General features: G+C 49.3%; 1 protein-coding gene across 2 annotated transcripts; it reads left to right on the top strand.

The window, feature by feature from the left end:
* Window positions 1-26,637, top strand: LOC116941867 (ammonium transporter Rh type B-like). Of its 2 annotated transcripts, none has more exons than XM_032953177.2 (10): window positions 1-670; window positions 13,699-13,891; window positions 14,236-14,386; window positions 15,575-15,722; window positions 17,394-17,560; window positions 18,661-18,798; window positions 21,447-21,580; window positions 22,131-22,315; window positions 23,762-23,835; window positions 24,520-26,637. In XM_032953177.2, exons 1-10 carry the CDS (start codon window positions 493-495, stop codon window positions 24,595-24,597), a joined length of 1,446 nt encoding a protein of 481 aa, XP_032809068.2. In that variant the 5' UTR covers window positions 1-492; the 3' UTR covers window positions 24,598-26,637. The 2 variants fall into 2 exon arrangements, with proteins under 2 accessions (XP_032809068.2, XP_032809069.1); XM_032953178.2 differs by lacking the exon at window positions 1-670 and adding an exon at window positions 897-984.
* Window positions 26,638-27,070: the final 433 nt, after the last annotated feature.

The raw sequence follows: 27,070 nt of genomic DNA on the forward strand, positions 1-27,070 counted from the left end.
GCGAAGTGAATTTGAATCGCGCGTGGCCGCGCGCGCAATTCGCTTCCGACCAATAAAACTTCCTCCAGGGGGTGGAGGGGTGGAGGGGGGCGACCCGCGTCCCTCTGGTCGATACAAAGCGGGAGGGGAAAGTGCCACGAGGGCCACTTGTGCAGTTGCGCGCCTCGCTCAAGTGCAGCTTTTTTTGGTTCATCATCCAGCCACGAACCCCTCCCCACCACCACCACCACCAACCCAGGCAGCAATCCATCCGCCGTGCAATACACCAGCGTCTTGCTGGAGCTGTTGACACATCAGTCACGGGACGCATCAGCGGCAGCAGGAGCGCAGGCTACACACACAAACACAGAGAGAGAGAGACAAGGCTCGCGTCATCCACAGGCCAGTCTCAATTATTTTGTCACCGGCCACAATTTGTAAAGACCGCCGAGGTCCGTAGTTTGGTTGCTGCTGCTGCCGTTGTTGTTGTGGTCGTAGTTTTGCTGCGACGAGATGGCAGCTGTTTACGGCACCAGCATGCGCACCAAGTTGCCGCTTGTGGGGTTCATCCTGCAAGTGTCGATGATCATCCTGTACGGCGTGTTCGTGCGCTACGACAAGGACAGCGACGCCAAGTACGAGACGAACACCACGGACCACGCGGAGAATGAATTTTACTTCCGATACCCCAGTGAGTATGGCTCTGCCAGCAGCGGCAGCGATTCCGCGTGTCGTGCCGGCGGTGCCGTCGCTCCTGCAAAGCGCGGGCACGTAAATTCGAGTACACTGCCGCGAATCTGTACGCGTGCATAATGCAGTCTCTGTGTGTGTGGTTTTTGTTTTGGGGGGTGGGGGGGGGCGGTTAGAGCGCGTAAAATAAAACAACAGCGTCGTTAAACCCGCCACCACCCGACACAGCCAATGAGTTAGGGTCGTCACGTCAACACGAACGTGACAATTCGTTACTAGTACGGCAACGCGGGTGTGCTGGAGAGCATTTACAATGTGAGTACCGCCGACGTTTTCATTACGCACGATACGTGTGACGCTCGCGCGTTTGTCGCTTGAGCGCGCGCGCAAGTTGAGTCACGTGCAGCAATCCGCAGGCTAACGCGATACTATGGGGGCGATTAAATTATTCCACCATACTTCGCCACGCTGGTCAACGAGGTTTGGTGGATGCGAGGCGTGTAGTCTCGACGGGGGGCTGGGGGGGGGGGGTTTGCTTGGAGTACAGTGCAACATTGATTTTGCTGCACTTATCTCTCTGCTGCTCGTAGTGCAGCCTTGCAGCAACCTGTTTGTGCGCGTTGCTTGCACGCATCCAAACACCGCCCGTGGTGGATGAAGCGAGAACGCGCGTCACGTCGCGGAGCGCGTTGCGGGGTTTGAATTCGGTCTCGATGCCATTTCGTTCTATCCAGGAAGAGACCTCGTTGATTGTCAAGAGCCTGTTTTTGGAAGGTCTTGCGTTGGGACGGTTTCTCGACGCGTGTTCACTGCGTGTGAACGATTGGAGCGCCCGACTCTTAATCGGAAAGTTACGAGTTCAGATCCAGTTCGGAGGTCGAATTAGGACAGAATTTGTATGTGGCGCATACATATTAAACACCGCTGGCCCTCTCCATGGTAATGTGGAACTTCAAGCACTTTTTGACCACGCGTTGAATAGCCTCTACGCGTCTCGCTTCAACAGCTGTTTTATGTTTCGCAGTACGTCTATGTAGAACAGATGTTGATTGCTACAGAGCATTTACTGCTGCTCGCTCGTGCGCGTGCGTGCGCGTGCGTGCGTGCGCGCTGCTGCGTCCCGGTGATGCATCACCTTTGGTGGAGGGGTTAACACAATGATAGGGGCGGGCTATGGCGTTATCAATTATGTATCTATCAACCGATGTTGGGAGACAAAATAACATTTGTTTCTTCAATAAAACTGCAAATCTGGAATCGTGGCGACCGAATCTAAGACTGGCGTTGGATCGGGGGGGGGGCGAGGGTGAAATCGTTAAGCCGCAGGTACAAAGGTTTCATACTTAGCCCACGTGTGTGTGTGTTACCTGTCCAAACAGGAGTCTATCACAACACCTGTAGAAAGTCCAATAAGCGTGGAGGTGGAATGAAGTCGTTGATCGCGTCTATCTGGCCATCGGTGTGTGCCTCGCGAATGTGAAATGCCTCGACTAACAAAGCAAAAACGTGCACAGCGATCCCCGCATTATCGTGCATCTTTGCCATCTTCACAATGAGCAGCAGGTCAAGTGTCTACCGGTTACGGGGGCCCCGTAGTCACTTCTCTGTGATCCTCCCCTTCCTCCTCCGTGTGCATTAACGCGAAAAAACAAACGAAGCATAACTCGCAACGTTTGTTATTGAGGGTAGCCAAAGGTAAAAGGCGCAGGCATCCAATTGCTCGCTCCACTCCTATTGGGCTCCAGGGAAACTCCCGCTGTCGATATTATTTTAGCCCATTCTTCCACGCTGACCCAGTGCTTACCAATGTGTACGTAGAAAATAACTGTTATGTTAAAATTTGCAAAGACGAAAAGTGTTTACGTATCTTGGGAGTGGTGGTGCAGCAGTTTATCGCAGTGAGCTATGAACAAGACGAAAAACTGAGTTCGAGATCCCGGCCACGGTGAACGTCAGTGGCCAATGATAATCTGAACCGGTTCTAGGTCTCCACCGTCACCAACCCGCATTGACCAGAATGGTGAAGTATGGTCAAACAATCCCCATGACACTGTCATTAGCAGTTTTCCATTGACAAAGTTCTGCAACGTATTATTACCATATTTTTCGGATTATAAGACGCAACCAAAACGTGTACCCGGTATTAATTATACAATGTGGGTCACGCACACACTCACACACCTACCGGATTATAAGACGCACCTCCAACTTTTGTTTTAAAACACGGGGGGGGGGGGCACGCGGGGGGGGGGGCGCGTCTTATAATCCGGAAAATTAATACGGTATCTTAAATAGTACAATTTTGAGGTGTGGTATGGTTTAATCTAAAACTAAACTTATTTTTTTGTTTACCAAGTAAAGCCCACTGAGCTATGTCGCTCTCTTTCGGTAGCGACCTTGGGCACACATGATAATAGACGTATCATCATGTGGACATTTATAGCAGCCAAATGCTCTTTAAACAATAGGTCTATTGTGTAGTCAGTGTTTAACAGTGTTGTACACAGCATGTTTTTTCTTCTGAAGAATGTGTTCACGTCCCCTGTGCTATGCGATGCTATGCATTGAAACTTGCTTAGTCAGTCATGCACACGAGGACACACATCCCCACACACTCCACTCCTTCCCCTGACACACCCTCTCACACACCCCCACACACACCCTCTCACACACCCCCACACACACCCCCACACACACCCTCTCACACACCCCCACACACACCCTCTCACACACCCACTCCCCATTCCTCTCGCAAAGACCCCTAAGAACTCCGCGATGCAAATAATACATATATTTATAAATGGCACTGTGGGAAAGTCAGTCTTTGTTTCTGTACGAATGTGTTAGTTCTTGCTTGCAGCCCGATATAGTACTTCTCCTCAATCGTTTGGCTGACGGGTCTTAAATAATGACTTTTGAAAGTATTTTGCATGCGCCATATGGGTGCATTTCGCCCTCACGAGTGTCATCAGCAGGCCTTCTTATTCCCTACACTAAAACTGCTACGATTGCCCATAATGAATCGTCCGCGCTGACATGTGTTGGCGAAATATGCTGAGTTCGTCCTCTCGCACCCATGACCATCACAGCACGAGGACCCATTCATCCACCAGTGGATTGACAAAGGACTGTAAATAAATTCCGATTTCAAGCTTTCGTAACTGCAAGGATTCATCTTCTTTGGTTCTTTCGGTAAAGTCACGTAGAATGAGAATAAAATAATAAAATAAAACAATACAATTCTCACGACGTTTCGGCCACAACACAAGTAGCCTTCTTAAAGCTCTGTCGTCCCGACAGTTTGTTCCTTCACCTGAAGAAGGCTACTTGTGTTGTGGCCGAAACGTCGTGAGAATTTTATTGTTTTACTTTATTATTTTATTCTCATTCTACGTGACTTTACTGAAATAACCAAAGAAGACTGTAAATAACTAGAATTATTTCATTGACTCCATCAAGTATAAGCAAGATATGGTGTGAATTTGTTTCGTTGCTTAAAAGTGGAATTTAAAGAAATACCCCACCAGTATCGTACAGATACATGCACTTTAACACATGCAAGGTATTTTCCATTTACCTTCAGAGTCTCTGACCCTCAATCACAACGTTTGTAAAAAAAAACCCTCACGGCTGAGCTATCAGGCACTGTTGGTAGCCGTGTGTCCGTGAGTGATGGATGGCTGGACAGGTAAAAGTTATTAGTAGGTGGTGTGTCGCTCATACCATCAGTTGCCTGTGTCGGGTGGCTCACACTTTACACACGCAGGCTCATTATTTCGAAAGACACGAGGAGAGAGAGAAAACCCGTTTAATATATATTTAAAAAACTATCTATTTTTTTTACCAGGTAAGGCCCACTGGGCAGTATAGCTCTCTTTCAGAAGTGACCTGACCACCACAAACGAAAGCTCAACGAAGGGGCTTATCGTCGTGTGGAAATGTATAACAGGCAAAATGCTCTCGTTAATAGGAGCACACTAAACGCGTGATGTTGATTCTAAATGTGGAGGGCGAAAACTTGAGGATCCGTAGAGAAATCCACGCGACCACGGGGAGAGAGACACGCAAACCCCAAATATACAGCAGGCGTCAGGGTCTGGATCGAACCTACGACCTCCTGTATACCAGGCGAGGTAGTTGACATCTCGCCCCTGTGGCGCCCCTTAATTGCTCTGCAAAGGAAAATAGGAGACAGCTGTCATTCTCATGATCTTCTCGCAACCCTGTACTCCGAGCTCGAACGGTAATATATATTACACACTAATACAAGAACAAGATCATATGTATCGTGATTTGTATATATCTCGTTAATAGGAGCACAAATTAAAAAGTTAGAGTAATTTTAAATTAACCGTGTCAGTCTTCTGGATCTGTTACTCCCATCTCTTGTTCCGCCGTTTCAATGCAATGTTGATTTGTGTCACGGACAAATCTCGTGTAGCCATTTACCCAGCTAGCTTCGGTGGCAACGTCCTGCAGCCACTAACTATAGAATTAGTCTCGGAGTGGAGAGGAGCCCTGCTAAGCAGCGAGCCAGGAATCTGAACGTCTGGATTACTTTTAATAGTACAGTGTTATGATTGTGTAGCAATAGTTTACAGCCCTTTGTCAATCAAAGTATGGTTGCTTAACCATACTTCATGACACTGGTCAACGCGGATTGGTGAAGTGGAGTGGGTGGCATGACCGGTTCATATATCACTCGCTTCTGACGTTAGCTGTTTGCTGGGAATCAAACTCCGTTCGCCAGGTTAACAGTGCAGTGTGCTAATCACTGCACCATCGCTCCACCCCCCAAATTTAATAGATTACTTGCAAGGTAAACCAAAGGAAGACCTTAGGTAGTTGCATATTAACTACATTAACATAAATGATATAGTCAAACAAATAAAGAATCAACTGTAAACTGTACTGTGTGTGTAAATGTCTAAAAGGTTGGATGCACGTCCGTATTTTTGGTGCACGTATACAGGCCACGCACAAATACATTAAAGAAATTGGCCAAATATCACAACCAGGACCTTTCTTTAAAAAAAAGTCTTAAGACTCAGTGAGGCTTTACTACGCAAATAAAGCATTAGCAGCACTGTTTTATAGTGTGTATCACTCGTATTTGAGGAGAGTGGTGGCCAAGCGGTTAGCACACTGTGCTGCATGAACCCAGCGAGTTTCGAGTGCCAGCCACGACTAACATCTGCACCACACGTCACTGTGCCAGCACTGAGCAGCACATTCAAATATGGCCCAGTCTCCCTCATGATCGAGATCAGTTAAAGAGACCTTCATCCAGCAGTGGATTGACAAAGAGCCGTCACGATATCTTCACCAGAGTTGTCCCATCACAAGCTGAGCGGCGCTGCGGTAAGAGAGCACTCAGGACAAGTGGGTTGGCACCGTCTCTCGCAGCCCTTGCGACGCAGCCATCCCGGGTCCAGCAGCCGGACACACGAGATGATTTCATCACTCAATCTCCACGGCACAAACGTCCGCTGGTTTTACTGACACTCACTCCCATCGTCAGTGAGTCATCGACCGTCTGCCCGCCTTCATACCTCCCCCTGACGTGCCTAGCCCAAGCCAGGCACTTAATTATCAAGAGAGCGCGGATGCCTCGGCGTGTGTTCTCTGACGCTCGTGTTCCCCTCCCTGTCTCTCCATCGTGCATCTCAATTGTGCACTTTTCTTAAGCGTTCGTTCCATTCCCTTTGCCAGAGGCCATGTCTCTGATCCATGCGTCATTACAGGTAATAATACACTAATTTAAAAAGAAAGCCTTCAGTGTGTATTATCTGCGATGGATATTTTGTAAGGCATGCTTTACTTTGTATGCATGTACGTTGAGCTTCTTTCACACCGTACGTAACCAACCGTGCTAATCGGAGGTGCCGAGGAATGACAACAAACTAAACTACAAATTCATCATTTTTACCGTTTTGCCACGTTTGGTGAACTCTGGCTTGGTGGCTGCAGAATGACGAGATTAGACGCTGGCTATAGGGGAGAAACTTGCAAAACTACAAATATACAGGAACCATTGTCAGGGTTGGGATCGAACCCACGATCTCCTGCATGCCAGGCGAGGGAGTTAACATCTCGTCACCGGCGGTGAATCCTGATAGAAAAACCTGGTGTCTCGCTCCCACCACCCGCCTGTGACCTCACCCCTCGTACTCCCCTGCCGAAGAATCTGCCCCCTCATTGCCCCTTGTCCTGTTTACTGATTCCTGGCCTCACCACCAGTGGGGTATGTCTGTGGGCACTTCCTTTGAGGACCCTTTGCTGTTTAATGGGCCTACATGCTTTGCATGTGAGGAAGGGAGATAAGGGAGCCTCCACCCGTCCCTTATCTCATCCTTCATACGCAGAGCGGCGGCAGGCACCCTGCGCTGTCTACACTCCACCCTCTGCCATCAGTAAACACTTTAATTGCATTTGCACCATCGTAATACTGTATAGTGTTTGTATACGTCCCTGGTGCGCAGCACACTTTAAATCGTGCACAGTATTATTTGTATGCGTATTCATGCTTGCTTTCGTACATACCTGTACGTGTTAGCAATAGACGTAGCCTTTCGGTGCGAGTGCTGGCGGTGGCGTTATATAATTTAACCGCAGTCAAAACGTTGCAAGTTCCAATGCCCGTCGGAAGTTTGGGGTCATCTCATCCCATTATTCCTTGGGGGATCGTCGAAATGAAGACCACTTTGTGGGAATCATCAGTGGTAGTTCTAGAGATGTTGAGCCCTGGCGTGGGAATGTGGAATGTTTTTTTTGTATCACTGGCTTTGGTGCAACAACAACAGTAACGAGTGCGCCGTTTGAGTTGGGAGACACTTTTATAGAAGGGTCACATTATGAGGTGTTTCGCCTTGGCTCTATTATTGGCATACGTGGGATGGCACATCGAGTACTCTGTTCAGATACGTGCAGGGACCAAAAATGTTTACGGGTATGTAGGAAACCTACTTGTTGTCCTGCCGCGCACTGGCTATATTGGTAGCAGTTCCGAAACGCTTGCAGCCCACCAACTCCACCTCCAGTCGCAAGTGGACTTTGACTTTTCACGGGGCCAACATTATTCCTTCATGCCGCGGCCGAGTCAACTTATCTTTCTAAATGGGCGTGACATTCTGGAGGTGCCCAACAACAACAACAACAAGCACAACAACAATTAAATATGTATCCTGTTTTCTTTCGTTCATTTTCCCTGTTATCTTTAAGAGGCATTTTGTGAAATTCCACATCAGGCAGGGAAAAAAATGTCGTCGTCGTCGTCACACTAAACGGTGTTGGCCTTGCTCCCCGCATGTGCCAACCCCAATCGGCAAAACAAATCTTGTCTTTTCAGCAAAATCAGCAGCCGACATCTGAATGGGACGGCGCCCATGAGATTTGAGATTGTAGAGCCACCACCGAGGGATTGGGAGGGGTGGTTCATTACTCCAGTTGCACACACACATGCACAAACTCCACACACACACACGTGCGGCTGTGTGTGTGACCGCATTTACGCAAGGGGCCTTAAGGGGGCCGAGGCTCAGCGGCCGGTTTCATGAAACATCTTAGCCTGGAAATTTACAAATAATTTTCACTGATTTGGATTTTTGTTTTTAACTCGCATGTTTAACCAGGAAAGCATCACCGATGCTCGATACTCTTTTGCAGGAAGGTCCTGCCAAGGTTTATCAGTAGGGAGCAATGTTACTGTCATGCCATATGAGTAATTTGCAGGTAATGGGAAGACATTAGCTACATGAGGAAATTGGATAACACGGAGGAAACCCATGCACGACAGGGGGAGAACATACACACGCCACACAGAGACACCCGACTGGGGAATCGAACCCAAGTATATAATCCAAGGGACATTTCACCCAAATAGTTTCATGCAACTGGCCTCTGGGCCTCAAATTTGTAGGGACCCAGAGATATGCAAAGTGCTTGATAACGGTTGCAACTCAATACCGTAGCACTTCGATACACCAGCCCCCCCCCCCCCCCCCAGGTAATTTGGAAGATTGAAGCCATAGCGTCCCTATGTGTAATAATACTGGTTGCGGGTCAAAATTGCAATCGTTTTTTTTACTTGAGTTTAAAAATGACGATTTGTATGTCACGTAAAAAAAAGAAACTAGAGCCGAACTAACCAACGTAATTTACAAGGGAGAGTTTGGCATAGGCGCTTCTGGAGCACCCCAATGCGGCGCTTTAAAGACGGCCCCGTGACGCCATCTATTTATTATTTATTATTCAGGACCGCCGTCTCGTTCGCATTGCAACGCGCCTCTTGAAATATTGAGGGCGGGGGGGGGGGGTACCGAATTCGATGTTTTCAACAAACAACAACAAAATATCTTTTTGTTATTTTAGTTTCGGACCCCTGGCATAGGGGCATGTGTGGTTGGTAAAATAATGAGGACATCATTGAACATCTAAAATATGGGCCCCCCCCCCCGGGGCCCCGCCACCCCCCGCCCGCCCCGCCCCGTCCGCCAACTCCCACCCATTGTAATCTCCTGCATTGTTTAACTCGAAGGTTCAAGGTCGAGCAACAACACATCTCATTCAACAAACTCTCCTGGCTTCAGCGTGCCCGCGTGCGTGACTCTTCAGCCAGTCAGTTCGCTGCGAGTAGAAACTTGCACACAGAAACACACGCATTCAAACGATACGTCATTTACAAGCGCTTGGATTAGCCCCTCTTCATTGCAATGAACCGAAACATTTTTGTTGTGCTCTCTGTGTATATTGCTAACAAACATTAGCATAACTCGAACAAATTCAGCATTTGTTTATTATTATCACAGTATTACAGGGTGCTTCAATATTTTTGTTACACTTCTGAGAATTTGCAACGATTTCACAAGAACTGTGCCTCCAGGCTCTAGAGATCACCTGGAGAAGATTCCAGGCCACGTGTTGACAAACGATGGCGAACAAGTGGGAGACTCTTTGACTTTTTGAAGCTATTAACATGACATTTGTTATCATGTCACATTGTATCGTCCGTTTTTCCATTAAAAACAATAGTCCCATATAAGTGTTAAAAATGTTTTGGAGCACCCTGTATTTATGCTTTCGATCTTTACTGTATTATAAATGTGTCTTTGAGACGCATCATATTTTTTCCTGTCACCTGGCCAGTCATGCAAATCCAAGCACATTCAGTCCTGTCTGCAATGCCAACACTTTGCTATCAAGAATCTGCAAGACGTAATTACAATCGCGTTGGCAAGTTTTGGGTTGGCAAATTACCCCTTTGCCGATGGAGAATATCCACGTCTTTTACAGCTCCATGTCAATCCACTGCTGGATGAAAGCCCGCGACGGTGGCGACAGCTGTTTGACCATACTTCACCACGCTGGGTCAGTTCAGCGGTCCGGTGATGCGGGTCGTCCCAGCATCGTTCCCAGTGGTCGTTGGCCACGCATGTTATTTGTTGGCCGGGAATTGAACTTGGGTTTGACAATTGTACGGCACAGTGTGCGAACCACTGTGCCACTGTTCCACCGTGCAACCATCATAACCTTACGTAAAGCCTTGGGAGTGCTTAGTCAGGTGCTTGTCATGCTAATTTGATGTTTGCCTTCGAGCTTTCTGCGGGTTCTTTCGATAAATTATGCGCAGGACGCTGCACCATTGCTAATGCTGATTTAAAAAAAAAACATCTTTTGAGCGCCAAGAATGTCACATTCACAACTTCTTTGCTACTGTGTGTGTGTGTGACGCGTACTACCAGAATAAGCGAGCATTATTTGAAGGGATGGATTTGAAATGTTATTGCGTTATTTTCATGCCATTTCTTCCCCCCCCCCCCCCCCCCACGGTAATGACAATTGTAAGACGCTGTGAGAACAAGTTGACTAACAGCCCGCAAACGTTATGAGGATAATCGAGGATTTTCTTGGGTTAGATCGCGTAAACATATAAATGTGTCGTTAAACCCCACCACCACCCGACATAGCCAATTTAGTAAGGTTTGTCACGTAAACAGAACGTGGCCAATTCGTTACTAGTACAGCACACCGGTGTGTTTGGAGAGCCAGGCCACAACATATACAATCCGAGTACGACGTTTTGCCGGTAATTACAACTAGCTTCATCAGGCGACAGCCAGATTTGTGGAGAAGTCTTACTGTTTCGTTCCTTAATAATACATCTGGCTGTCGTCTGATGAAGCGAGTTGATATCACTGGCGAAACGACACGGTGCTCCGATTGTATAAGTTAGAGGCGTGGATGTTCAGAGCTGATTTTGGGAGTTCGATCGCCTGGACAGTAGCTGCGTTGTGCGGCAGTCGTGTGAGGCCACCATTCCGATGGGGTCTACAAACAATTAGTACAGACAGCGGTTGTTCTCTTGTGATTACACTTGGCTCCCTCCACAGGGATGCGGAATTTCCACCACTCAGCTCAAAGCTACCAGTGACTCGGTACAAGGCAACACCAAAGATATTCGGGGTTTTTTTTTCGTACCCTTTGGCATTCACCCGATATACAAGTTCAATACAGAAAATGAAAAAGCATTACATACTTAATAGCCGGTTATGTTGACATTAGTTTAGTCTTTTTTTGTCTAATTGCTTTATCTGTGTAAATGTGCGACGCAAGGTGCGCCATGCGCGATTTGAAAACTGCAGAAGCAACTGCTCTGTTTAGTCCACGCGGTTACCACCACATTTTGTCAAATGGCTCCTTGCAACTCTCGCAGCCGTCTGCCCTACTCCTCCTCCATTCATCCCCAAAGGGCCATTACCCCAAACATCGGCCTCTAATGTATTTGTTTTGGTTCTCACTTAAAAGCCAGAGTTTGCTATTCGTGATGGCGGTACATTGCCATATCTTCCAGGCCTTTGCTTTTCCACCACCACTATCAGCACCGCTGCCAAACACGTCTTTATCTTGCTTAAACGTCAAGAAAGCGCTCCTTTTGAAATACTGGGAGAGAAAAAAATGCCACGCTTGCTTCATATCTATCGTCGCATCTGCTCGGTGGTTCAGTTCAGCGAGAGGCCTCTTCACCATTATCCATTATCAGATCAGTCGCTCGACACGGCCTCTTCAATTGGCGCATTCGCCACCCGCACTCCATCACGCCTCCCTCCCTACCCATCACGCCACGTGTGTACCACGCGTGTGCGCGCTCGCCTACAGCAACAGCGGGCGCGGTCGTGAAGCATTGGTGGTGTGCAGTAGGGAGGGTAGTGGTTAGCGCACCGCGCGCGGCCAACACCGGTGACGATTATATCTGAACCGGTCCTGGGCATCCCCTAGGTCGACTCGGCCTCAAATGAGTACCCGGTGCGGTGTGTAGTAAACATCGCCACTGGGGAGACAAAGGCGGCCGGTGCGTGGTGTTGGCCACCCCCCCCCCACCCCCTCGTGTGCCGTGCCGGCCTTTATAGGCGCTGCTACTCGCTGACAGCACTTGCCCCCAACGGTCTGTTAAGGCTACACGGGGGTCTTTTTCTTTGTGTGTGTGTCATTGTGCCGGCTGATGTACACCGAGTGCCCCCTACTGGCGTCGGGATACGTTTCACGATTATCCAAGGCTTTCGTGACCCTCTCGACCTGGGTCTTAACCTGGGAGTGCACGCTGCGCCCCCTGGGGGTGCCAGATGTCCTTAATTCTGGGGGTGCGAGACGTGGCCAGATATATTTGTTTAGAAGGTAAATAATCGCAAACGCAAATTAAGCACGGACACCTAAGTACAACTTACTGTTTCATCAAACCCTATGTATTTATTAACATTTTTTTTCGATTGAGAACCCAAGGGCTGCAGGCCTGCAGCAAAGGTGAAGAACCACTGCTGTCTAACTCCCACCAACGGCTGTGGCCACCACCACCACCACCACCCAGTCATGGATAGCGTGGGGAACCAAGCGGTTCACGAACTGCTCCACGAACCCGGCGGTCTGAGTTCGACTCCGAGGCCACGCCGAGCATTATCAGTGGCGTCGAGCGATTTTTTTAACCTGTACCGGGCACCCCACCCCACCCCCTCCACGCCTTCCACCACCGTCGCCAGCCTGAACTGAGATCAGCGTGGTGAAGTTTTTTTCCGGATAAATCTCCATGACCAACAACGCCTTCATGCAGCAGTGGATTTACAAAACGCTGCAAAAAAAACACGTGTATATTGTTTTCCGATTATTAAGAAGGCTGCCTCCACCAGGGAGGTTTAAATCTCACTGGTTTCGACTGCTCTTAGCTAATTATTATGATCAGCACCCATGGTCATTGCTGGTCAGAGTCCTACTCTACTATAATTATATCAAATCTAGGAAAATCGTGGCTACTGCCTCAGTTCCGAGCCGACTGCCCATGCGCTGCGGTGTATTTAAAGGTTGCGTAATCAGCCCAAAATTTCACGGTGTAGTCCGTTGTAGCTTCACAGGAAGGGAGGTCCACGTTGCTATTTTGGTTGGAGCCAATGAGGACATTTGTGAGTAATTTCCAAATTTGGCAAACTTGGATCGTGGCGTCGGCACACACGTGGCCCTGCTCTCCCGTAGAATGACGTCACGAATTGGGCGACATCCAATTACGTTCGATACACCCGTAGAATTGTATTTAGTTTGAACTTCTTTCGCTCCGTACCTAGCCAACCGTGCTAATCTGAGGTGCCCGGGGTGGAAAAAAAAATCTATATTAAGGACAACAAACTACACGCAAAAAATATATGTTCGAAAGAAATTATATTTCAATCTACATTTAAAAGTACATCGCTTCAATGGCTTTCTAATATCGGAAGGAAGAGGGTTCCAGACGGCCGCAGAAGCGCATCTGAAAGCGCCGTGCGATGCGGTGACCGCTGTCTTTGTGTCGATGGCCAGCAGCCAAAAGCCGCTGCTGCTGCGAGGATGACCCGCAGTGCGTGCTCCTTGACGACGGTAGCGCGCCCGGGTTCCATCCGCAAATCTCTGTTAACAGGTGGCGAACGCGCCACCCGGCATAACCGTGGTCACTTCCCCCAATCGAAATTATACCGCTCACGTTACATGCCCCTCCATCCTCTCCCCCTCCAGGCTTCCAGGACGTGCACGTGATGGTCTTCGTCGGCTTCGGCTTCCTCATGACGTTCCTGCAGCGCTACGGCTACAGCAGCGTGGGCTTCAACTTCATGATCGCCGGCTTCGGCATCCAGTGGGCCATCCTGGTGCAGGGCTGGGTGCAGCACTTTGACTCCAACACCGGCACCATCAAGGTCAACCTGGAGAGGTAGGCCACCAAGACCCTGCGGAACGGAGTTCGTCTCCTCCCTAGCCCCCCACGCCCCCCGCCACGCTTTCCGACCCTGACGTGTGCCCGTTAACACGTAGTAGACCTTCACGACCAATGTTATCCGTAATAAAGGGGTTTTTTTTAAAGGTAAAAATCACGACGGCGTCGGTCGCAATAAACGCTCGGCGCTCTTGTCTCCCTTGTCTCCTCCCGTGTCTCCTCCTCCCTTGTCTCCTCCCGTGTCTTTTCCCGCGTCTCCTCCCATGCGTCCTGTGTCCCCCGTGTCTCCTCCCGTGTCTCCGTCGTTCTCCCCGCCTACCTGCCCGCCCGCTCTCCCGCAGCATGATCAACGCGGACTTCTGCAGCGCCTCCGTGCTCATCTCCTTCGGCGCCGTGCTGGGCAAGACCAGCCCTGTGCAGCTGCTCATCATGACCGTGATCGAGGAGCTCATCTTCAGCGTCAACGAGTTCGTGGGCATCTACATCCTGCGGGTGAGGAGGCAGCCCCAGCGACCGTTGGGGCTGGTGATTTAATGACCACCTTGTTGTTGTTGTTGTTGTCGTTGTGGCACCCACTCGCCACGGTGGCGAGATGTTAACTACCTCGCCTGGTATGCCAGGAGGTCGTAGGTTCTATCCCGACGTCTGTTGTAAGTTTTTTTTTGTCTTTAGTTTGTTGTCCTTCCCCCGCGCCTCCGATTAGGACGGTTGGCTACGTGCGGTGCAAAGGAATTTGAACATACATACATGCATATATTAGGAGTTTGCATGTCTCTCTCCCTGTGGTCGCGTGGATTTTTCTCCAGGTCCTCCGGTTTTTTGCCCTCCACATTTAGAAACAACACGCGTTCAGAGTATTTGGCTGCGATAAATTTCCACATGATGAGCCACTTCGTTGAGCCATCGTTTGCGGCCAGGTCGCTTCTATAAAAAGAGCTACTTAGCTCAGTGGACCTTACCTGGTAAAATAAAAAATAGTTTTGCGCAGTTTTCAAATCCTCTTTGCACTACGACGGTGAGGGTAAAGGTGCAGCACCAGCAACTGCTCACTCACGCCACTGCTGTCACAAAGGCCTCCGCCAGAGGGAGATCTAGAGAGCCCCTCCTGGGGCTGTTTGGCCTACTCTTCCACGCTAGCCAGATGTCATGGGAGGAGGTGGGAGTATCCCCACTTGACCCCCACCACATGTGCCCTGCCAAGCGACTCACTGCGGTGTATCCACCTGACGTTTTTGGGGCCTTTGGGTCTGTGCTCAGCAATTGTGTTTTTAAATCTGTAAATGCAATTATGCATAAAAAAATAAGAATAGTATGAAAAAATAAGAATAGGTTTTACCCTTTCTGGCAATAAAACAGGTGTTAAGATGTTCAAACACCAAATAGGGCATTATCATTATAAACAAGCCTGCTTAGTCATAATAAAGGTTGCTTTGGGTTAGATCGTGTATATATAAATGTGTCGTTAACCCACCACCATCCGACACAGGCAATCAGTAAGGTTCGTTACGTAAACAAAACCTACCGATTAGTTACTAGTTGAGCACACCAGCGTGTTGGAGAGTAAATCCACAACATTTACAATTCGAGGACTGTGACGCGTCGCCGGTGGTTTACAACCAGCTTTGTCGGGCGATTTGCCAGAATTAGGTCAATGATGTGAACTTTCCCGTGGCTTTCCAGGTGAAAGACGCCGGCGGCTCGATGATAATCCACATCTTTGGCGCTTACTTCGGGCTCACGGTGACACGAATGCTCTACAGGAAGGGCCTTGAGGAAGGCCACCCCAAGGAGGGTGCCGTGTACCACTCTGACCTCTTCGCCATGATCGGTGAGCGTGCGGATGGATAGACCGACTCCTGCCCTGAGAATGTGGAATTGTCACCACTTTTTCAAAATGACCAACTTCAATGGGCCCCACTCGATGCTCATTTTAGGATTGAGATAACTTATAATAATACACGAATATGCATAATAATGTAATAATATCATTGGATTAACTTTGTTCATTTCAACATAAGTACATATAAACAATTCTAATGGGCACGTTTCAGTAAACTAATTTCACATGCAGCTACGCAATATCAACGCTGACACGTTCCTACCAACACTTTTAAGTCCTTTTTTCTCTCTCTTTTTCTTCTTCATCTTCTCTCCACTCCGGCTAAAGGTTGCTTATTGAAAACTCGCTTGTTACATGTGTTGCGTTATCAGGGGAGGGCATGACGGGGGTAATACTGACGAGTATCATGAAAAATGATCAGCCTGCGCGTAATTAAAGAGTGGGAAATTGTGTTTTTCGCAAGAAGGTATAGCCCCAACAGTGAACCATGCCTCTAACCCCGATGTGCTCACCTAGGAGCAAAGTGTCACCACCCCTTCCCCCCCTTGAGTACGTGCGAAAAATGTAATTACATTTAATTACAGCCGGCTGTCACGAATTCAATTTCCAGACGTGTTGTGTGAAGCTCTGCTCGCCATTAGCGGGGGCAAGCCCATGCACGCGGCCGTTGTGTTCATGTGCTCTCGTGGATGTAACGCAAATTACGACGACTTTGTAGTTTTCCCAAGGAACCGAGGAAGTGTGTGTGTGCGAGCTGCTGTCTGGGTCCGCTGTCGGTCGCATTGGCTGGTCTTGAGGCGAGGCGTTCACGGGTTCCCCCTTTTTCATTTCCCCAGGAAGGTTTCTCCCACGTTGAGAATGAAACGGCGGATGGTCAAAAGGCGCGTGCCCTGGAAAATGACCCGTGCTCGCTCATGCCACCACCCAAGAAAGGGTTTTATTTTTGAAACGTCAGGTTGAGGGCGATCGTTGTGACATTAGAACGTGGGGGACTTTTTTTTTCCACCTTGTGATGTAAATTTCATCGAATATAAATGCATTGTCGCTTAACTCGCGACGACGATGAAAATAACAGAGGTCGTGTACCACTGCGCGTAATAAATGATGTGGTCACCATTGTTGTATTGTGAATACTGGGACCTCGGTGGGAATGGGCGAGGACAAAATCTGCAAGCAAAATCTCAACGTGCACACGATGCGATAGCTTCTTCAAAAAGATACTACTCTATCATTAGTTGTGGTAGCAGCGGAAAGGCAGCGCCCTGAGAACCATTGTTTAAGGGCTGCTTGATCAATTAAAATTATTATCAGTGCAATTATGAAAACAACAATGATTATTGTAATGCAGCAGCAATTGCGAGGATAACATCGAACAAACGCGGGCATAGCGAGCACGAAATTGTGCAGCGTCGTCAGAGCGGTGTCGTGGTGCAGCACTACCAGGACAGTGTCAGGGTGCAGCCCTACAGGCTACCGGTCTCAGCTCGTGGTCGAATGACAGCCGGAGGAAAGTGCCCCAGACACTCGAGGGCTCGGTCGTTTTCAGCATCAGAGCTGCTGTGACCGTGTGGTGTTGCGAGCGCATCGCAGATGTGAATTGATGTTGTTGCGCTCGCTGCTGCTGCTGCTGCCGCTGCTGCCGCTGCCGCTGCCGTGCAGGAACCCTCTTCCTGTGGATGTTCTGGCCGAGCTTCAACTCGGCCATCGCTCTGCACGGGGACGACCAGATGAGGGCCGTCATGCACACCTACTTCTCCCTGGCCTCCTGCGTGCTCACCACCATCGTCATCTCCAGCCTCCTGGACAACCACGGCAAGCTCGACATGGTACCGCCGCCGCCGCCGCTACCAACGCCGCCGCCGCCGCCGCCGCTGCTACCAACACCAATTTTTATTGTTGGCATCATCATCGTCGTCGCCACCAACAACAGCGGTCGCAGCACGACCGTCATCGTTATTATTGCGGTCACCATCACCATCATCATCGCCATCATCATCATCATCATCCATTTGCGCTATGAACTTCACCAGTGACGTCACCGCCATCAGCAGCAATGATATCTAACCCCAGCACCTCCAAAAACCGCACCGGCCAGCGTCATGAGGTACGGTCAAACAACTGCCCACAACTGACACGGATAGGGGAGGCCTTCATCCAGTGAGTTGACACAAAGGACTGCCGATCAGTTGTATCATCATCAACGTCATTGTGTTGTTGTTGTTGTTGTCGTGTTTGCAGTGACTGCTTGCGTCTGATTGCGCCGGTGCGGTGCGGGCACCTAATGCGACAGTTTTATCCATCGCCCCGGGATTCATCTCCCACTCGATATTTTCCTAGAACGCTCCTAGGCGGGTGTGACGTCACACACGTCGGGTGATTCGACGTCACAGACGCACGCGTGAGCGCGTCTTGACTAAAGGCAGTTTACCTTAAGGAGACGGAAGTCACGTTTCAAGTTCGTCTCAGTACGTCTGGTAAACCACAAGCGCTACTCAGGGACGCGCGCGGTGAGATATTACCTCCCTAGCCTGATGCACAGTATGTCGTGGGCTCGATTCAGACCCTGACGCCTGTATTTTTTGAGTTTGCACGTTCCTCCTGTGGTCGTGTGGATATTTCTCTGGGTCCTTCGGTTTTTCCCCTCCACGTTTAGAATCATCACGCGTTTAGAGTACTTGGCGGCTATAACATTTTGCACGTGATGAGCCACGTGATGAGCCACGTGATGAGCCACATCGTTGAGCTGCCATTTGTGGCCAGGGTCGCTTCTGAAAAGGAGCTACATAGCTCAGTGGGATTTTACCTGGTAAAATAAAAAATATATATATGCATATATTTAGTTAGTTAGCAGTTAGTTCAAACGATTCCCCGGACCGTCTTCGTGCTGCCATTGAGCGCCGTCCTCCTCCTCCCTGCGGCCGCCCAGGTTCACATCCAGAACGCGTCGCTGGCTGGCGGCGTGGCGGTGGGCACGTGCGGCGACATGATGCTCAGCCCGTACGGCGCCCTCATCCTGGGATTTATCGCCGCCATCATCTCCACCTTCGGCTTCAAGTACCTGACGGTACGTGGAAGCACCGCTCCCTCTCTCGCGCCGGACACAACGCAGCACCAGCGGCACCAGCAGCTCCAGCGGAAGAGTAACGCACGGCTTTATTGACATTTTGCGGCAAAGCCTCAGCGAGTGTTGACATTTTTCAGAACGGTCCAGGAATTGAAATGTGTTTGGGCCAATTCCATTGACGAGTGGTCGGCAACTCGAGGCGCGCCAGCCTGCTACGGCGCTGTGGTTAGCATGCTTGACTCGTAATCGGGAAGGTTGAGAGTTCAAAATCCGGGTCAGGGTTCAACGCAGTCCATCCATCATCCCTGTGGGGTCGATAAAAAATAAGTACCACGACCTTCTGGTCCCCGACGCGGAAATGTGTAATTTCCACCGCTGGCTCAGGTGGTGCCAGGAAAGATGAGCACTCCAGCACTGCTCTGGCTTTGTATTATAGGCTGGATAGGAGTACATCTGTTATAAGCACACTTCTATTATAAGAAACACGTGCTTACATGTCGTATGATGAGTGAGACGTTCAAGTCTTCTTCGTGCTCTCTCTGACGCGAGTGTGACGGCGTACATCTCTCTGCTTGCACCTCCGAACTCTCGGCGGAAATTCCACATTCCCATTGCACATTGTCATTAACTGCTACATCAACCCAGAACGGACCGTGAGCGTACGGAGCGATGTCCCGTTTTTATTTTTTTGTTGCCGGTAATGCCCCGCTCCGCCTGATTATGCACTCTGGGCCTCGTGTTCACGTGCTCGTCTGGTGTCTCATTGGGTCCAATTTTAGTTTTTCTTCATGAAACTATCCCATTTCCACCATCAGCAATAATGGAGCAAATTGGCGACGAGATTTGTTTCGCCGGATTTTTTCCAAGCGGTCTCTCCCTCAGCCGCCGTGTGTTTATGCAGGCAGACGCTCGTGCTTTGAACTGATAAAGTTTTTTTTTTTACTGGAGGAAAGCAGTGTTATACTGTGGCCTCTTAGATGTTTTTTTTAAAGGCCGATATACAGAAACCGACAATGAAATATATTGATCTGGTGGTCCCCTTGAAATTATTTGAGCTTTGGAGGTCATAAGGCAAACAAAAAAACATCTTGTGGCTGGGAGGTTGCAGCCCTGTTTAGTGAGAATCGCTCAAAGCTGAAAGGCTTCGTGTTAAAATGTAATAAAAACAAATGAACGAATTTGCCTTATTACCTTTATCAAAGTTAAAAGCCTGATAAGGCACGGTTGGCTAAGTACGCTGCAAAAGAAGTCCAACATACAAGCTTCCATATGTTATCAAATGCTGCAAACGAGAACGCGGCGTTGAAACACACAACAACAGTAGCTGCCATTTGTCACGAAGCGGTGCTAATGTCACCGGCTGAGCGCGTGCCAGGCTAGGTGCACTTTGCGGACCCGTGCGGGTCAGAGGTTCGTGGTAGAGACCCAGATGGTGTGCGCTAACAGAACAGAGATTTAAGATCTGGATTCCTGACTGTGGCAACCCTTTGATTTAATTTTATATTGCATCATTCGAACGATTGCATCTCAAACTCCTGTACAAATATGAAATGTTACATTAAAGTAGGGGCTCAAACCCCATAAATCAACATTGTGAACACGTACGTACCCACACACGTGCATATCCTGGCCAAGGTTCAACTCAGTCCATCATCCCTTTATATTCAACAAAATGAGCGCCAATTTGTGACTGACATAGGAATGTGGAATTTCCCACACGAGCTTAGGGCCATCATCAGAGGAGTAGAGCACTTCCTTACTGCCAAGTTTCTTATTTTATAAATTACTATTGTTATACTGTACTCGGGTTATACTAGCGTGGTGTCATGGCTAGCGTGTTGGACCTGCAAGGGTGTGGACACGTTTCTCAAATCCCTCCACCTCCATCCACCAAAGCGGTATGCATGGATACAGTGAAGTTATTCAATCGGCAGGTCGCGTGCCGTGGTGGCGGTAAAGTGTGGACGTTGCTCCCACTTCTTCGAGGACGTTTGGCCAGCGTGAAAGAGTAGGCCAATATCGAACTTCTGGAGGGTGCTCTCCAGAGCTCCCTCCAGTGGAACGATTAGCAAGAACTTGCAGGGCTCCACTTTAACCTCGTGATTACAATTTTGCGTAATTATTATCCAGGATGGCCACACTGAGCAGATGGACTCTTTTTTTAAGCATTTCAACCAATTATTGATGCGTTGTGTTTATTACACAAGCGTGAGGGAACCGGAGCATCCCGAAGTAAAAAAAACCCACACGCGCCATCGACCACTTCCGTACAGATGGAAACAGATGGGGATTAGTCCACACTCTGTGCCTGCCTTCTCCCGAGCGAGCCGGGCTTACGGGCACCTCGACTCCCACGGGAAGGGAGTGATTCTCACGACACTTCAGAATCAGAACATTTATTTATACCGCAGAGGGAATCCGATGAGCCGTAAAGCTCTTTTTCACAGATGTCCAGTAGGCGGCGGGTAAGAACGTTACAATATCAAACAATATGAACACGCGATAGGAGTGAAAAGTACAAGGAAGGTGAACAAATCACCCAAACACGTACAAATGAAACTGAACCATCCCCATCGTCCGAGGCAAAGCCGGTGATCCACCAATCCTTTGCCTGCGATGTCCCAAACCCCCCTTGACCACTTTCGCAGCCCATCCTGGCCTCCAAGCTGAAAATCCAGGACACCTGCGGGGTGCACAATCTGCACGGCCTGCCGGGCATCGTCGCCGGCATCGCCGGTGCCGTGGTGGCTGCGTGCGCCTCCGAGGAGGTGTACGGGTTCAGGTACGGCAAAACGACGCGGCGGAGCGGTGGTGGCGGTGGTGGCGGTGGTGGCGGTGCCAGCGATGTACGCCGGGGGTGCGGTGGTGACGGCGCTCTCGCCTCCGTAGAGCGGCGACCTGGGGGGGGGTGCGGTTGGCGGATCGCAGGTCGCGTGCGGCGGGGGTTAAAGTGTGGATTATAATCATAATAAGGATGACACTTTCGTTTCACATATACATAACGTTATTCATGCCAACAACGCTGTATGTTGATTTATATACGAGCAGCAAATCATAAATAAGCGGCCGGCTACGTACAGCGTGACAGAAGCCCAACACATACACACACACACACCAAGCAAATGAAAACCCTCCCAGCTCTTCCAAGATGTCTTGCTGGTGTGGAAGAATAGGCCAAAATTCCCCCTCTGGGTGCGGGGGAGTGGGTGGGGGGAGGGGGTGGGAGATTCTCTACATCTCCCTCCAGTAGACGCGGGTGCCGGCGGTGCGAGCAAAGTTGTATGAACAGGGCTGCGCCGTTTACCGTCACCCCGTCCTCTCGCCCGCCGCAGCCTGTACCGGACTTTCCCAGACCTGGTGCCGAGCGACATGAACAGCGTGGAGTTCAAGCGGATCGCGCAGGTCTACCAAGACATTAAACCCGGGCAGGGGCGCACGCCGCTGCTGCAGGGCGGATTCCAGGCGCTGCAGATCCTCGTCACGCTCGGCATGGCCATCGGAGGCGGCCTCGTCACCGGTGAGATCCCCCACGTGCATCGGTAATCCACCCACCGCTCGCTCGCGCCCGTTCGCCCGTGATGAATCGTTCTCGTCGTCGACATTGGAAGAGGCACCATCGTCATTGGTGAGATTTGCTGTGAATTCGTAATTCATAACCTGGGCCAGATTTAGTTGGATGGGGGGGGGGCCGGGTTGTTATAGCTTTGAGGGGTCCCCCTCTTTGCGTGTTCACTTCCTTCCATTCACTGTTTTCCGCCAGCCATGTCCGATAATCCCAAACGCGACATTGCGATTGACCTTGGCTTTTTCGGTTCTGGCCTTTTGAATGTCATATATGAATTGTAAAGTCAGTTCAGGTGTTGACACGAACGGAACTATTTTAATATCAGCCCGTAATTGGTATTGATACACATGGTGATGCGATGGCATTAATTACCAATAGGATTTTCATAGTGCTTCATTGTTTCATTTCCGCTATTAACAAGTAAGATATATATATAAAATCGGAGGTCCCATTCATCTGGCCCTCTCCTTGCCACTCGAATAGACAAAGATTCCCCGTATAGCCTTAATAGTGCTGTTAGCGAGCACCTATGCAGGCCGGAACGGTACACGAGGTGGTGGGTGGCCAACACCACCCCCGACCGCCTTTGTCTCCCTCGTGGAGATGTTTACACACTGCACCAGGTACTCATTTGAAGCTGATTCGACCTAGGGGAGGCCCAGGACCGGTTCAGGTAGCGGGAATCAAACTCGGGTCTCCAGGTTCGTAGCGCAGCTCAATAACCGCTACACTACCGTTCACCACTCATCCACCTGCTCACCCACATGTAATAATAACCATGATCGTCATCATCGGCCAAAACCATTACGCTGCCTCCCCAAGCCATGGCAATCTCGCACAGTCCTGTGACGTAACACTCTCGCCCAGCTTGCGAGCCGATTTCCATCGCTCCATCACCACGGAGGACGCGCCCTGGGACACGTTCCATCGCCTCGGCTGCCACGTCGTAGTTATCGTCACCTGACGGCCATCATCCCTTGCAGCGGCGTGGTGCGTGCGCTCTAACCGAGGCGCCCTTCCGGGCCCAATATAACTCGACGTGGCCAAACAAATGAGCTAGACGCCAGTGCGAGAATGACTCGAGCTTCTGCGCGAAATCTTGTGCTAAATTTACACAATGATTCAACACCGTTGGGGGGGGGGGGGGTGGGGGGTTCATCTTATTCTTCCCTTTTTAATTTGCACCTACGGTAAATGTTTGCGTCGCCATTGAACGTCACTCGGTGTGACACTTCTCGCCGAGAGAGAGAGAGAGAGGGAGGAAGAAGGAACCCGAGAATCCCCCCGCGCGTGGCAACGTCGCATTTCAATGGCCGGGGTTTTTGCACTCGGATGACACGTTTGTGACCGCAACACGTTTCCCCTTCCCCGCCCCACCTTCTTTCCCGTCTGTCGCAGGATTCATCCTCAAGCTGCCCTTCTGGGGGCAGCCCCCCGATAAGAACTGCTATGAGGACAACGTCTACTGGGAGGTACAAGGCGTGCGGCGCACACACGCACATGCGCACACGCACACGCACACACGCACACGCACACACACACACGCACATACGCACACGCACACACACACACACACACGCGCTCGCACACACGCACACGCACACGCACACACGCACACGCGCTCGTACACACACACACACGCACACGCACACACGCACACACGCACACGCGCACATGCACACGCACACACGCACACGCGCACACGCGCTTGCACAAACGCACACGGGCACACACATGCGCGCACACACACGCGGACACGCACGCATGCGCCACTGTGTTTGCCGTGCCCCACGATGCCACGTGTGTGTTGTTCGCACCGTCATTGCGATCCCCTCGATGTAACCCAGGCCCGGTTCCTAACCACACACAGCAACGGTGGCAACTACCCAGTAAGGATTATCTTCCTTAGGTCGACTCAGCCTCAAATGAGTACCTGGTTGCAGTGATGTGTAAACATCATCACTGGGAGACAGAGGCGGTCGGGCGTGGTGCTGGCCAGCCACCCCCTCGTGTACCGTGCCGGCCTTCATAGGTGCTTGCTAACAGTACTTGTCCCAAAAGTCTGTTCAAGGCTATGCGGGGGATCTCTGTCTTTGTCTATTTTCTTGGACGTAAACACACGTGCCGATGTGCTTGTATGTGCGATGTTTTTCAAGGTCCCTGGGGAGGGGGAGGAGGAAGAGGAACTGGGTTCCGTTCACCAGAAGCTTGGCGGAGATGGGGAGCATGCATAAGATGAGCACAGCCACCACCACCACCATTGCCATTGCCACCACAGCCAACACCACCACCACTGCCACCATCATGGCCACCACCATCGCCACCGCGACCGCGTCCACCACCACCGCCACCACTACCGCCACCACCACCACCACCGCCACCACAACCGTGGCCACCATAAATGCCAAGACTCTCATGCAACGCTCGCCCACAGACCCTTGCCCATGTGCCTTCCAGCATCTCAAAACACTCCAACGCCAAGCGAATTTCCATAGACTCACCAACAGTCGTATTCGTCAATTGGCGTCAACACGTCATTGGAATGAATGATCAGATTTTACAATTTTGCAGCATTATCCAGTACCCTGCAGTGTTTAAAGTGTTACACGAATCGAGGCCGTTTTGCTTTCTGGCAAAATGTTTTCAAAGAGGAGGTAGGTTTTGTGAATTAAGATTGTGTTTTTAAGATATTTTTCATCATCATCAACATCACGATCAATTTCCTTCCCACTTACACATGTGGACATGTCTTGCAATGTTTACTGCTTGACAAGTAACATTTTAAACTTTTTAAAAAGAAAACATAGTGCACAACAAATCTAAGGTGGTAGTTTTCAGCGGCTGAATAGAGTCTATCAACAAGGGTGCCATGAATTATTTAATGAAGTTAAATGAGGCAACGTTTATTGAATTAACAATCGAGTCTCCAAATTTCGTGCATCAGCCTATTCTAACCAATTAAACTTTTGTACTTCCATTTTTCATGCTATATTTTACCTTATTGACCTATTCTAGCCAACACCACACACATTTTTGACAATAACACAGTTCATGAGAGGCCAGACCCACCCAGCCCTTCTAGCCTAGAAAGCCCAGCCTAAACACCTAATGCTAGGGAAAACTTTTTTCAGAGGAAAATGTTTCCTAATTTTTGTTCTAATGGGGAGAGAATTCAAATATTACTTTACGCAAGCTTCATGACACTAGTTTTGTATTCACAAACGTTCGTGCATTTGCCACCGATTTTTGTCCGCACTGACATGTTGCCCTTGACGACTCTTACCAATGCCACGTGACTTCATCCTGCCAATAACAGCGATGTTCGCCTGTGCAACAGTCAAACCGTTTTCGCCTTGATGCTGAACAAGTTGCATGTTCGCAGAGCCAAATTCACCTTTAATTAGGCACTCATTACAGCCCCTGTAATACCGAACTACAAAACAATGATCACGTGCAGCATTATTGCTGAATAGTTGCACCGTTAAACGTCAGTTTTTAGGCACATGTTCTTGGGTCTTTCGGTAAAGTCACGTGGATAGATATTATTGAATTCCTGCAGTCACGAAAGCTTTAAGTCAAGGTTTTAGGCACATGCTACAATCAACCTGTTTCAATCATTATCCTCGTATCTTTCTGTCCGAAACTAATATTCGGTGACCAACTCAACAAAAGTAGTTTTGAAAGAAAAAAAAAACGCTGCGTAACTTTAACATGACAGGAAAAAAAAATTGGTTTTGTTTAAATGCTATGATGAAACAATTTACAGGGTGCATTGCAGATTTTGTTTTATGGTCTAAATGGGTTTATTTTTATTCTCTTCCCGAATACGGCATTTGCACTGCCCACATTCAAGCACAAGCCATTCCGTACTCGGGGAAAGCCTTAAACAAGGCGGACAACACTTCTGAATGAATATATTTTCAAAGAAGCGCGTTCCCATACAACTAATCCGCCCCAGGCATTTTTTAACAGAGATGTCATATTTTAAACGTTGCTATTCTGAATTAACGCATTTTAAAAGCGTGTATGCATTTTTTACTTAGTGCTTTTGTTCCCTTATTACTCAGCCTTTTCTGTTAAAAAAAAGCATCAGCTATTAAACTACGATATATTAATAATGATAATTGCGTAACAGCCATCGCAGCTGTCTTGAGTTTAAGTTAACATCACTGTGCGCACAAACAGCTTTCACTTGTTGACGCTACCCAACAGGTTTTTTTTTACCACCCTCCTGAAATAAAGATGAAGTAGCAATAAACGGATTATCTTTTCAACCTTTTGTGTAATCTACGTTTAGTTCATTATACACGCGCTGATGCTGCATTCCAGTGGCGGTTTGTGATTCCAGGTTAAAGAGTTGGCAAACAAGGAGGCAGTGAAGTGCCCACTTCGGGATATTCCAGTCTCAGACGACGATGGACTCACGTGGACTAATTGGTAATTGGAATTCGGTGGCAATGTGCGGCGGTGGTGGTGGTGGTGATCATGATGATGATGCTGCGCCAATGTTTGGGCACTCACACCTAACCAGTTTTCCTGCAAAGCTTCACGGTGGAGCCACCGCTCTGTGTGTACCTCTCTTGTCAGTGGGGTCCACCTGTGCTGACGATGAAGCCACTGCGAGCGAAGTTTTTGTTTCAAGTTTCCGCACTGAATCCACGTGCACGTGCGACATCGACCTGATACAGGGGGAAAAAAACCCTGAGA

This window comes from Petromyzon marinus, chromosome 13 (genome assembly GCF_048934315.1).
Source record: "Petromyzon marinus isolate PM22_M1 ecotype Great Lakes invasive population chromosome 13, UKy_Petmar_22M1.pri1.0, whole genome shotgun sequence".
In the NCBI taxonomy this organism is placed as follows: domain Eukaryota; kingdom Metazoa; phylum Chordata; class Hyperoartia; order Petromyzontiformes; family Petromyzontidae; genus Petromyzon; species Petromyzon marinus.